The sequence below is a fragment of the Athene cunicularia genome (genome assembly GCF_003259725.1).
Source record: "Athene cunicularia isolate RWA chromosome 12 unlocalized genomic scaffold, athCun1 chr12_part1, whole genome shotgun sequence".
Lineage (NCBI taxonomy): Eukaryota > Metazoa > Chordata > Aves > Strigiformes > Strigidae > Athene > Athene cunicularia.
In genome coordinates, this window is record NW_020799116.1 from 7,301,512 (window position 1) to 7,314,217 (window position 12,706).

At 38.0% G+C, this 12,706-nt stretch overlaps 1 protein-coding gene across 2 annotated transcripts in view; it reads right to left on the reverse strand.

Moving 5' to 3' along the window:
• Positions 1-12,706, reverse strand: part of SUCLG2 (succinate-CoA ligase GDP-forming beta subunit) — a 136,796-nt gene that overhangs the window by 101,971 nt on the left and 22,119 nt on the right. Inside the window, exons 1-2 of one of the 2 annotated variants that reach the window (XM_026857698.1) lie at positions 11,706-11,710; positions 8,134-8,275 (exon numbers count right to left, since the gene is read on the reverse strand). In XM_026857698.1, coding sequence (XP_026713499.1) covers positions 8,134-8,215 — 82 coding nt within the window. In that variant the 5' untranslated portion in view covers positions 8,216-8,275; positions 11,706-11,710. Of the gene's footprint in view, positions 1-8,133; positions 8,276-11,705; positions 11,711-12,706 lie in introns of those variants that run through there. The other variant, XM_026857699.1, reaches the window with a different exon arrangement.

Sequence of the window (12,706 nt, forward strand, 5' to 3'; positions counted from 1 at the left end):
AAAGTTCCTTAGCATGAAACACAGAGAAAGGAGGGAAGGAAGGGGGAGGGAGAACAAGCAGAAATTACAAGATTCAAAACCAACCAAACAAAACGTGTACGCGAGGAGGAGAAAGCAACAGTATTTTAGGGCTCATATCCAGGGGGAAAGGTCCTGCTACACAACAGTGCAAACAGCCATTGTATATGAAATCCTTAAACAGAAACCCTAGTTCCACCTTATTTGTGCCTTTGTGTGGTTTACCATCTAGGACAGATTAAGTTAAAGCACCCAAAAGCAATCTGAGTGCAAATGAAGAACGTCCACAAAAAGAGCTACTATGGAATAGGTACTACACTCCAGCTTTGCACTACAGCTATATCACAGCAAATTTGCCATGACTTTCTAACAAAATCCTTAGTAAAGCAGGTTTCAGTGAAGACAGTCCTTTCAGACCTTTCCTAACTCCTCTGGTTTTCCATGACTGATTTTTTCATCCAGTAGATGGGATAAAGAAATTGCGTCACCAACGTATTACTAAGCCTCCCACAAAAAAACACCTTAAATAACTGCAACAAACATTGCCTCCATAACTTTTACTCTAATTTATCTTCATCAGTTTCAGACAAAAATTAATTTTTAAAACTGTTGGCACGACAATTAAATTTGGAAAATTTTTCCAAAAATAAAACCAAAGTGGACAAATATAGAAAAAAATATTATTTGAACTGTTAGCAATCATTATTTGTTTGCTGATCATGCACAGAAACATTAATTTCTGACCACTATGTTGAGTAAATGGTGGTCTAAGCAAAGCACTTTAGCAAGGGGAATAAAAAAAAAACCCAAACAAAAGAATGCACACAAACATACAGTGGATTTTAGTAGGATACAACTGCTAAATATTTAAGTAGGGTAAGATACAACTGACTGTTCAGCACAAAACAGGATGAGGCTTTTCTCAACCAGAATTCATAAGCATTGGGAAGAAAAGAGAAAAAATGGATACAGTAAGGGAAGGGGCTCAAAGAAACAATAGGAAATTGAACAAAGGACAGAAACAGGCTAAAACCACAAATTCTGTGAAGCTTTCAAATGGATGCATTCAAGAGGTGCCTGTGAAGACTGGGAGTAACAGATTATTAACAGATATTTGTTATTATTGAGAAGTTGCAGGAAAATGCAGAATCCCTTTAAGTCTTAGATTTCACCACTCAGACAAGGCAAAATCCATTAACTGAAAACCTGCTAAACGGAACTGAGAATTACTCATGCTCAGTAATGCTGAATGTGGTCCAAAGGCAGCTCATCCACTGCTAGTTTTCTATTAAATTTAAAAGGTTGTTTTCCAAATACTTACCCATTTGAGAATAGAATCGTATTAGTCAATAACTTACAGCATTATTTTGCCTGAAAGGACAGTTTCAGAAAGCCATAATTTAAGTATAAGGAACTTTAATAAAAGCTGTCAGAGAAAATAAGAGGACTTATGGGAGAGCTGTTCCTTAACAGCGAGCAAGTTCTTTGTGTACAGCTCCATGGAACGCTATTTCAGCAACGTGTGATTTTTCAACATATGCAGAGAAGCATAATACAAGGTGCTCTAAAAATCTAAAAAATAACTAGTTATAACCACCAAGTACATAGGGTTTTTTGAGAAATAACTCATTATGCACAGGTGAAAAATTATTACTACACAGTGAACCATACAATGGAAAGAAATACGGAAATCACAGAGAGGCTGAAGGAGGCAATTCCTCTCCTACCTATCCTGATGGAGAGAAGAAAGGGAATTAAATCATGTAAGCAAAGCACATGATAACAGTAAAAAGAATCAGCTAAGTAGACAACAAACTCAAAGACTGAGGAGCAAATTTATTTAAATACAACTTTAACAACAGAGGGCTGGACTGTATAGGGTACTTACAGAAAAGCTCTTCTTGGTGTAACAAAAAAAGAAGGTAAATTCATGTTTCTATTATCCTTGGAAAAGTGAGGTTCAAGGATCTTTTTTCATTTTTCCTCACATAAAAGCACAGATTAAATGCAGACAGCATTATCACCAACAACTTCTTCATATTCTATACAAAAAGGACATTACCAAACTAAAGATCAATTTTTGATCCGTTCTAAACATAAATTGCTTTCAAGTGGTTTCCCCAACTTGTATTGGAGAGATGAACTTTCAGAAAAGGGATCTAAACATCTAAAAATGTAGTCTTCCATCTAAATTAAATATAGCCAAGGGGGAAAAAACAGTAGGCTTAGATAGGAAGGAGACTGGTAATCAAATGACTGAGAACTCTTTCAATATTCTAAAAAATAGTGAATAATAGGTGACAGGTAAATGAACTCATGGAAAGAGGCTTCAATAAAACTCTTCTGTTCTTTATAAAATACATGTTTACCTCTCCAGCCTGATATAAAAAGCATGCCTTCAGTCCAAAGCCGAATTTTATGAGTTCCCTCATGCATAAGGCAATAGAAATAGGACATGCAGAGACTATATTTTGTTATACATTTTTTTAAAGAAGAGTGAATAAAAGCCTTGCACTCAATTCAATTGCATTTCTCTGTGATAGAGTGTGAACACTGCACCTGACTGATTCCTAAACGTAATGAAACACTCTAAGTGGCAACGGGCAGCACTCTATTGCTTTTGTTAAAAATCAGAAAAAGCAACACATGCCAAGCTTCCAGCATCCATTTAGGATTGTCAGCATTTTCAACCACCTCTGTAAGTTCTCTACTGATTCAAAGAGCCAATTGACAGTACATAGTAACACCCTCCAGCAGAATTATAATCCCTCTCAGCTTTGTCCACCTACTAGTTTAAAATGATGGTTCCCTTAATAACTTCTCCATCAGGCAAAACATAAAGAACAGCACAGGAGCTGAAGCAGACTTAAGGGCCTCTAGTGGAGAAGGCGAGAGAAAATGATGGACCCTGAAATGATGCACAGTGCATCTGCCCACTACGAGCGATGGAAATCTGCACTGCTTGATAGCGTGGGTATACATATGCATATATAATAATTTTTTCCTTATACCAGCACTATAGTACAAGGGAAAGAAATAGCAAGAAAGGAAATGCCTTCTCTGGCTAAACAAGCCCTCAACGTAACACTGCATTGGGTGAGAATCAGGTCACAATACTTGTGAGTTAATGCAGGAATCCTTAGATGATCTTACATTTCAGGCAAAAACTCGGCTCCCAAATATTTCTCTTTGTTCTGTTAAATAGCTGCACTAGAACTGTAAGGTGTTTACAGGTTGTGTTTCTTCAGATGGCAGATCAAGCAATGCCATGCTGTTAGAGCAAAACAGCCCAATGTCTTTTACTTTCCTCTTGAAAACCTAGGAATTTTAACATGAAACACAAAACCGTTTGTGACTGCATTTCTTGGTATTCTGTAAATACCATCTTCTCTACAAGAGTTACACCTCAAAATTGCTTAGCACGTAGAAGGCAATGAATTCCTTGAGGCCTAATTCTGTATTCCTTATTGTGTACAAGTTCTTTTGAAGTCAGTATTAGTGATGTCATTTTAATTTTCCTCACATCTGCCATTCTTATCTTAGAAGAAAAAAAAAACCTCAATCCTTTAATTCCATTAAAAATTCCTTGTAGACTGCCTTTTGTGCTGTTGGTAAGTTTTGAAAATCTTTGAGAAAATTAACATTCTGTGTATTCAGTGTACATATTAATAAAAATAGAGAGCGCAACAGAGGAAATGAGCAAACTATAACAAAACTGCTGATTCTGGATAAAGGCAAACCCTTTCAAGAACACACGCATTAACACCTTCCTGACAAGTGAAGACAGCAGCAAAAATGATCTAATCCTATCTCTTCCCATTGCATCAACAGGAAATCCAGCAATAGCAAAACTGATGGCCACAGGCACTGCAGCAGTAGACAGCTCTGTCAAGCATGTAGTAGTTGGTGAAATTGTAAAATTAATTTGTGAATACCAGACTTTGTAAAGATTTCCATGTCAGGAATTTCTATCCCTTTAACTGCACCCCTTTATCACACACACAGACATATATGAGTGATGTAAAGCTGTAAGATTATCAAGGAAAATTTTTTCTCCTGCATTCATGATGACACGTTGATAGAAAGAACCTCCTTTCACAAGAAAAATACTGAACCTTTGACTTTGAAATCTTGATAAAAACAGAATAAAGTTATCTCAAAAATATGTTGGCAAGCATCCTTTCTTGTTTGTAGAAGCTAAAGTTAAGGACAGCTGCAATGTGGTATACAGTATCTAAACCACCAGATTTTTGAGCAGGACTTGGCAGGGGTGATTGGCCTTTACTGTCACCATCTTTTGCTGCAGAATGCCTGCCTATCAAAAACATCCCTAAGCCGCCTCCATTGGTTATTTTATTTTGTAATATTTTGTGCCTCCTGTAGGTGAAGTTTTTTGTTTCACCTATAACTTTGTACTTTATGTGGTTGCAAATTTAGAAGATGGCAGTCCTTATCAAATTGTGCAGATAAACCTGAGTGACGGAGATACCACTAGTCTGAAGGATCATAAAGATAAATATGATGAAATCTTGGAACTTGTGTTCTTGATGCTTAGTTTTCGAAGTGCGTGTTAGAAGTACGACAGCAGACTATCAGAATGATTACGAGGATGTTGTTAATTATTTAGTGGATCAATGGAGCGTCAATCATTTCAACGTGAAATGGCTTCTACACTATAAACCACAATTCTTTAACGACCAGTAATGCAGCAGAGTTGAATGCAATCACATGAACTGGAGAAAGGTACCACTGACTTACAATTTTTGAAGTGTTAACAAGCCAACCCAGCTAAAATACATACAATTCACCCAATAGTTTGATTAGCAAGTAATTTTTGGTTTTAGATTTTACTTTTATTTAAATTTCAACACAGTTGTTTAGACCCAATATTTCTGTGATTTGCAAAGTAAGGAAGATACAGAGGTTATTTAAAATAAACCTGGCATCATAAAACAGAAGAGGTTCACTGCCCTTAATAGAGTAATTTATTTTTCCAAATAGTAATAGAGATCGAGAATAGTGATAGTTATTGGATAGACTGATCCATTTATGAGTTCAATCATGAAGAGGAGAGTTTAAGTGCTGTAAGATTTGTGAAAAACCTGCCACAACCTCAGTTAGCATTTCATTTTCTCAGACATATAGTCATGAGGAAACCCTCCCATTTTATGAGCTTTTTGCTTTGTGTCAGCATTTTTCATTTCGCACTGTCAAATGACCATAACAGTTGCATTTAAAGTTTTTGTTTCAAATATACTGGTTGTCATTATAAAATTTTGATTACTGAAAAATATATTACCTTAATAAGGTTATCGAGATTTAGAAAGCCATTATGTTAATCCTATTCGGCTACTTGAGGTCTGATGAGATCTTTGATATGAATAAGTTGTATTAATTTCTTTCCAGTGTGCAAAACTGAAATGCATTTAACTAAGTGGCTTGTGCATTATGTAAAGCATAAAACAAAAAACCTTTCTATTACTACACAATTAGACTATAACAATGTCTGGCCTCTGGCAATTTTAACGATTTTTTTCTTTTTTAAATATATTAATATTAGCAAAAATTAAATGAAAAGAGGAAAGAAAACTATGCAAACTCCTACTAACTTTAAGGAGTAGAAAACTTCTTTCAGAGTTAGAACGAGGTGACAAACATACTTCAACACATTTCCTTTTGAGATAAAAGGTAATAAATAAAAGCAATTCTGACCCACATTATCATCTTATGTTCACCCCACCTAAAATGAGGATGTTGTCAGAGAACAAAAATTAAGTTCCAGAAGCAGGGTTTTCTCTCCCAGCCACTCTCAAGTCCTTTTGTGATGCTAGGTAACTCAACTCACCTTTTATTTTCACTCCATATGGACACACATACATCTGAACAAATATACATGCATATAATTCTCTCATAAATATTTTGTTTCTTCATAGAATCACAGAATTATCTAGGTTGGAAAAGACCTTGAAGATCATCTAGTCCAACCATTAACCTAACAACAACGCCTAAAAACCCCTTCTGTAAAGAAATGTTTCCTAATACCCAGTCTAAACCTTCTCTGGCACAACTTGAGGCAGTTTCCTCTTGTCCTATCACTTTTTCCTTCATTAAAGAGACTCATCCCCAGCTCTCTGCACCCTCCTGTCAGGGAGCTGTAGAGGGCGATGAGGTCTCCCCTCAGCCTCCTCTTCTCCAGACTAAACCCCCCCAGTTCCCTCAGCCGCTCCCCATACAACCTGTGCTCCAGACCCTGCACCAGCTTCGTTGCCCTTCTCTGGACATGCTCGAGTCATTCAATGTCCTTTTTGTAGTGAGGGGCCCAAAACTGAACACAGGAATCGAGGTGCGGCCTCACCAGTGCCGAGTACAGGGGTCAGATCCCTTCCCTGTCCCTGCTGGCCACGCTATTGCTGGTACAAGCCATGATGCCATTGGCCGCCTTGGCCACCTGGGCACACTGCTGGCTCCTGTTCAGCCGGCTGTCAATCACGCCCCCAGGTCCCTCTCTGACTGGCAGCTCTCCAGCCACTCCTCCCCAAGCCTGTAGCGCTGCTGGGGGTTGTTGTGGCCCAAGAGCAACCCCGGGCATTTGCCCTTATTGAAACTCCTGCAGTTGGGCTCAGCCCATGGCTCCAGCCTGTCCAGGTCTCTCTGCAGAGCCTCCCTACCCTCGAGCAGATCAACACTCCCACCCAACTTGGTGTCATCTGCAAACTAACTGAGGGTGCACTCGATCCCCTCGTCCAGATCATCAATAAAGATGTTAAACAGGAGTGGCCCCAAAACCAAGCCCTGGGGGACACCACTCATGACCGGCCACCAACTGGATTTAACTCCATTTACCACAACTCTTTGGGCCTCGCCATCCAGACAGTTTTCTATCCAGCAAAGCGTGTGCCCATCCAAGCCGTTAGCAGCCAGTTTTGTCAGGAGAATGCTGTGGGAAACGGTGTCAAAGGCCTTACTAAAGTCAAGGTAGACAGCATCCACAGTCTTTCCCTCATCCAATAAGCAGTTTGCCCTGTTGTCGGTCAAGCAGGACCTGGCTCTCATAAACCCACGCTGACTGGGCCTGATCATCTGGTTGTCCCAACATATGCTGTGTAATGGTACTCAGGATAAGCTGCTCCATCAGCTTCCCGAGCACTGAAGTCAAGCTGACAGGCCTGTAATTTCCTGGATCATCCTTTCAACCCTTCTTATAGATGGGCATCGCCACACCCTGTTCGCCCATTCTGTTGTTGCCCCATGCCCTCCTGACACGCCACACCTTGTTTGCCCACCCTGTTGCTGCGCTCCTGGTCACTCACACTCCCTGGGGGCTGCTCTTGTACGTGAAGGCCATTGGGCATCATCACTCCAGGCTCTGCCCACCCTGAGTCCCTGCTGCCCTCGTTCCCAGCTCACTCTTCCTGCTCAGGGGGCAGGCAGCTTGAGGGTCTTCCTCTTCCCCGGGTTTCTGCCTTCTCGGCTTGCGGTTTTGCCGCGGGGTTTTTGATGTTTTCAAAAGGGTCCCGCGCCACCATCCTCCTCTTTGGAGCCCTTCTCCTCATCAACAGAATGACAGAACAGTTGAGGTTGTAAGAACTTCTGGAGATCATAGAGTCCTACCCACCAGCTCAAAGCAAGGTCAGCTAAAGCTGACTGTGTGCGACTGGGTTCTGAATATCTTTTAAAATGGAGAGTCCACAACCTTTTTCTTCCTTTGCTTTTTAATAGAGCAAATTTTTGTCCGAAAACAACTTTTTACACAAGTTCATTTACTTCAGTTCCTTAAATTATATGAAGTATACAACAACAAATAATCTTCCTCAGCAAACATTCATGATGTTATTCTGAACTCTGAATTACTCAAAATTACATAAATCATATTAATTAAAGATTTCATGTTACATGCTGCATACAAAACATTTTCGAAATAAATTTCTAAACAAATGTTACTGTTATAAACTGTTGTTTACATATGAAATTAGGCATATACTTGTGGTCTGGATAACGTATCAAACCTTTTCAATAAACACCAATTTGAAGATTGTGTACAACTTATTACAAAGCAATTTATTTTCCAGATTGCTATCTGGTGAAGCAGGTTCCTCCCATTACCAGTCAACTTACTTAGTCTCTGAGCAGCCTCCAGGGCATCGTTTGCAGAATCAGCTACGAAGAATCTCTGAACTGTAACCCCATGGTCTGCCATTATTTTTTTGCTTTGGTACTCCTGCAGGTTCAGCCATCGTCTAGGGGTTAATTGAACAGCCTAGAAAAACGAGAGGGGAAAATAACATAATGCTCATTAAGAACAGTTCATGAGACAGCCAACTGAGCTCTTCTGCCTTATGGTCATCTCAAGCCAGCAGTTAAACAACACTGTTTCAGAGAAAAGGTAAAATATGTATTGATTTACTTAAGTGCCTTTTCTTAACATTTGTGCATCCAAAGTATTCTGAAAGCTACAGATATTTTTTAAAAGCTACGTAGGCTCATGGGTGATCTTGGCTAGACAAAATGTCTTGCATTTAATATCAACGCAGATTGGCAAACTTAGCTTGAACTACAAAGTCTATTTATGTTTTTATGTTATCCGGTGCTATAAAAATTTTAACAGACTGTTACCTTAGAACAAATTCATTGTTTCATATTAAATATCCTTATTTACACTAAATTTTATATAATTCTTCCCTATAAAATTATTTCTACTGATTCTATGGATTTATTGCAGCATATCTGAGAAAAACAACTGACACAGAATTAGCTTAATCTTGTGGGAAACTATATACTAACATATGTATTTTCAGTGGTCTCTTATCTATGCTTAGTTGGTTGCACTTCTAAGCATATTTTCTCGAGGACACTAGCACAACCATGTCAGCCATGCAATGCCAACAACGGAGAAGAATTTACCTTCCATTCTCAACAGAACAGTTTAGATGCTTGTGTGTGCATGCAATATAAATATATAAATAAAATGGACACAAAGATATGGCAACTTTACACACATATACGAACATAAAGACATCACATTTACTTGTCTTGGTGGCAAACATTGAGTATAGATAAAAGCCACAGGATCATAACAGAATGATTTTTAAGGACACATTCTCCATATAGGATCAACTGTTACAGACAAAAGCAATAATTAAGGAGCTGTCACTGACTCCTGGCAACAATATAATGGCAAAGGTGGAGCTGACTCCTGGCAATGGTATAATCCCATTTTGTGCCAGCAAAAGATGCTCTTCTCACATGGAGAGACAAACTGTTGTCCTACTGGCAGACAGCCCACAATCAATTCTTGGTTTCTCCTGAAGCAGGAGCACAGTATGCAAGCTAGCACTATATGTTTAGATGTGTTAGACAGGGAGGATTATTTACTATACTAATACTTTGATCTCTAACAGCATGATAAAAAAATATTATCCTAATGCAACTTTATACTGAAAACAAAAATCTCCATGATAAAGTCTTTCAATAATGCATACTCTTTTCATAATACTAGAGTTTTAAATGCTGTGTTATATCAAAAGCAAATCTCTGTTTCTATTTGCTTTGAAACACAGCACAAAAGATTGATGCCTAAAGAAAATATAAACCCCATCTTTTAGAGTATATAACCACATGTTTTCTGTAAAAGTGACTCCCACAGAATTTAAACTGTTACAAATAGCTCAGGATGGCACATTTTGAATTCTTTTAACCATAATCTGGTTAACATACTTTTGAAGAATAAAATGACATATTGTCAGTATGCTCTATGGCTATCTCTAATTGTAGGCATCACACAGGCACCTCAGTGTGTTTTATGTTCCTCCATGTTATTCACAGACAGTATGTTATAACATTTAGGCAATGACTTCAAATAGAGGGTCAAAATTTAAAGTCACTAGCAAAATTGTTGACATTTAATTCATTTTCCTATTGTAAGTTCTCTGCTAGGCTCTACCAGCGATTACTTCATTATCATTTCCACAGAGATTAATATTAGGAGTCAAGAGGGACCCTGAAGGTCTCATATAAAGAAAAGCCAGAAAATTTCAACCAATACCTGATGCCATATGCCTTCAGGCTCTATCAAGCTACAAAGAGCTTTTAGCGTGACTGAAGAAAATACCAGTTCTATCCCTGGCAATCATTAACCCTGTTTTACACTGTTTCTCTAAAGACTACCTTATAATAATTATAATAATGATGGCTTCAGAATGCATATAATCCATACATACACACACACACACTGAAGAGAATCATCACCTGAATGTGCACAGGCAGCCAGGAGCCCACTAACATCTTATGTGACCACTACTGTAAGACTAAAATACATTTCCAAAGCTCCCCCATTTCAGCTGTAAGCAGTAGCAATAGAAAGAGCATCCCAACTGCCGTCAGAAGTCGACCGTATTTGCGGAGGGAAGGAGGCAAAGGAGAAAAAAACCAATACTCATCTCCATCTAACTGGCTTTCAGCTGTTCTGCTCTAGTTAAAACCTCTATCTGATGCACACACTCCCCCCTCAAGGCCTGGAGCTACAGCAGGAGAACATCTACAAAGACATTTCTCAATCCATTTCTCTTGAGCAACACGGAATTTTCCAATCTGACTTTCAGGGTTCAGAAAAATAAACTCACACCCTGAGTTAAAGTGTATTGACTTATACCAAAATAAACAAAACCATCAATTCTAATTTAAATCTGAAAGGAAGAAACCTTGATTTAAACAATCAATTATACTCAAATCCTGTACTTGTACTTTCCAGAAGAAAGGTTAATTCTCCTTAGCTGGAAGTTGATTTGAAACAAAGGATAAGTCTTTGCTAAGTTTGACAGCACTTTTTGCTCATCTGCAAATATATTTATAGATCTTATAGATACAGTTCTTTAATTCTGTGTTATGTAATCTTGTATTTGCTAGGATCCAAAAGATCTTTGAGACCCATGTCAAGCTGATCTTGGATAGAATTAAATAAATACAGACCAATTTTCAAGTTGCTGTACTAAATGAAAAGGTGAGTTTGAAGTTTTACTAAGGACTTCTCATATATAAAAGTAGGTTTACTTATCATTTATTCATCTTTTATGCTTAAGTGTTTTATTTACAACTAATTGGTTTATACACAGATTTCTACAGCTCAGTAATACAGCTGATAAAAGTTTGGTCACTGTGTCATTTAAGAACAAGTCTGAACCAACAGCTTTTATTCATCATTTAGAACAACAAATCAGTTTTGCATGTATGTATTACTAAACTGATCTAAATCAAATAAATAAAAAGGAAAATATCCAAACTATCTTATCCTGGAGCAGACTTTTGTGGCTGTTGCTTTATGAAAGTCTCAACACAACCTGTTTCCAAATTTTCTGTTCAGGTAGGAATTAAGTAGCTAAGGAATTCGCAATGCAGAACAGTGTCAACTGACATCTCCACTGTTAGTTCAAAGCAGCAAGGCTTAAGTAATAAAATCTCTTAAGGACTCTCTTAAATAATATGGACTGCAAAGGGTCACCACCTACTAAAGGCCACGAGTGATAAGTCACAACACATGACAGATAAAGAACAGAGATGATGGCAAGAAACGCTGAAGGTCTGTCTGTTTTATGAAGAAAGGTCATCTCCTGTGCCACCCATCTGGTGTGCCTCACTCCAACGTTAACTCAGCCCCAGCCTAGATAATGAATAAAGCAAACTAACAGCTCCACCGGGAACCTGCAATGAGCTCTGTTCCCAACCACACCCTTGGCATGTTACAAAAGCTTTTACTGTATGTCAGGTTTACAACTTGGAAATATAACTCAAAATGTTCCAGAGGGATGTTCCAAATCATTGCCGAGATGTTAAAAATCATTATTACATATACATACAGCGCATATATACATAAGCATATGGACATAGTCTGTTCTCTTATAAAACTGACACAATTAATATAGAAACTATAGGAATGTTTCCTTCACAAATCATGAATCAGACAGGTCTGAGTAACACAGAAAGGAAACAAGAGAATAATTCATTTGAAAGAACTATCAAAGTAGTCCTAAGGGTGACAAAACAAAGATCTGGCCAAGAACAGTTGGCACAGAAAAGGGAAGCCTACAGACTTAAGGTTAGTAAGCATGTGCTGGGGTTTTTTTTTTTCCTCTCCTGTATTATATGATTCTAAGAGAGACCATCTTACTGAATGCCAACTGAAGACCTTCAATCAAGACTTTCCACAAAAGACAAACTCCTGGTTGTGAATGAACTCCTCAATAAAATGAATTAGTACAGCCTACCATGGTATAGAGGAGTACAATATATTTAAGAAACCAACTGTGACAAAGTCTGTATTAGAAGCTCTGAAGAGCAAGGAACATGAAAAACTTGCTTTAAAGCACTTGCAGTATACACACCATATGTCTTAAGAAAAGCAGGCAAAATAAAGCAGTTACAAGAGATGAAATAAAGCAAAAGCTTTGAATCTGTAAAGATGACTACTCTTTCAAGATCATCTTGAAAAATCCAAACAGTTGCAAACATATGTGTTTTAGGCTTAAGGCACAAGAAAAGTGACCATGAGATGTTAGAAATGTGAGTAAACAGATGATTCCCTGAACTAATTCCCAGCTCAAAGATGGTTTAGTTGCGATAAACATATATCTGAACTAAATAAATGGGACAGCAATAAAAGGAAATAATTAGTACAAGAATCTTGAAAAAATCTTTG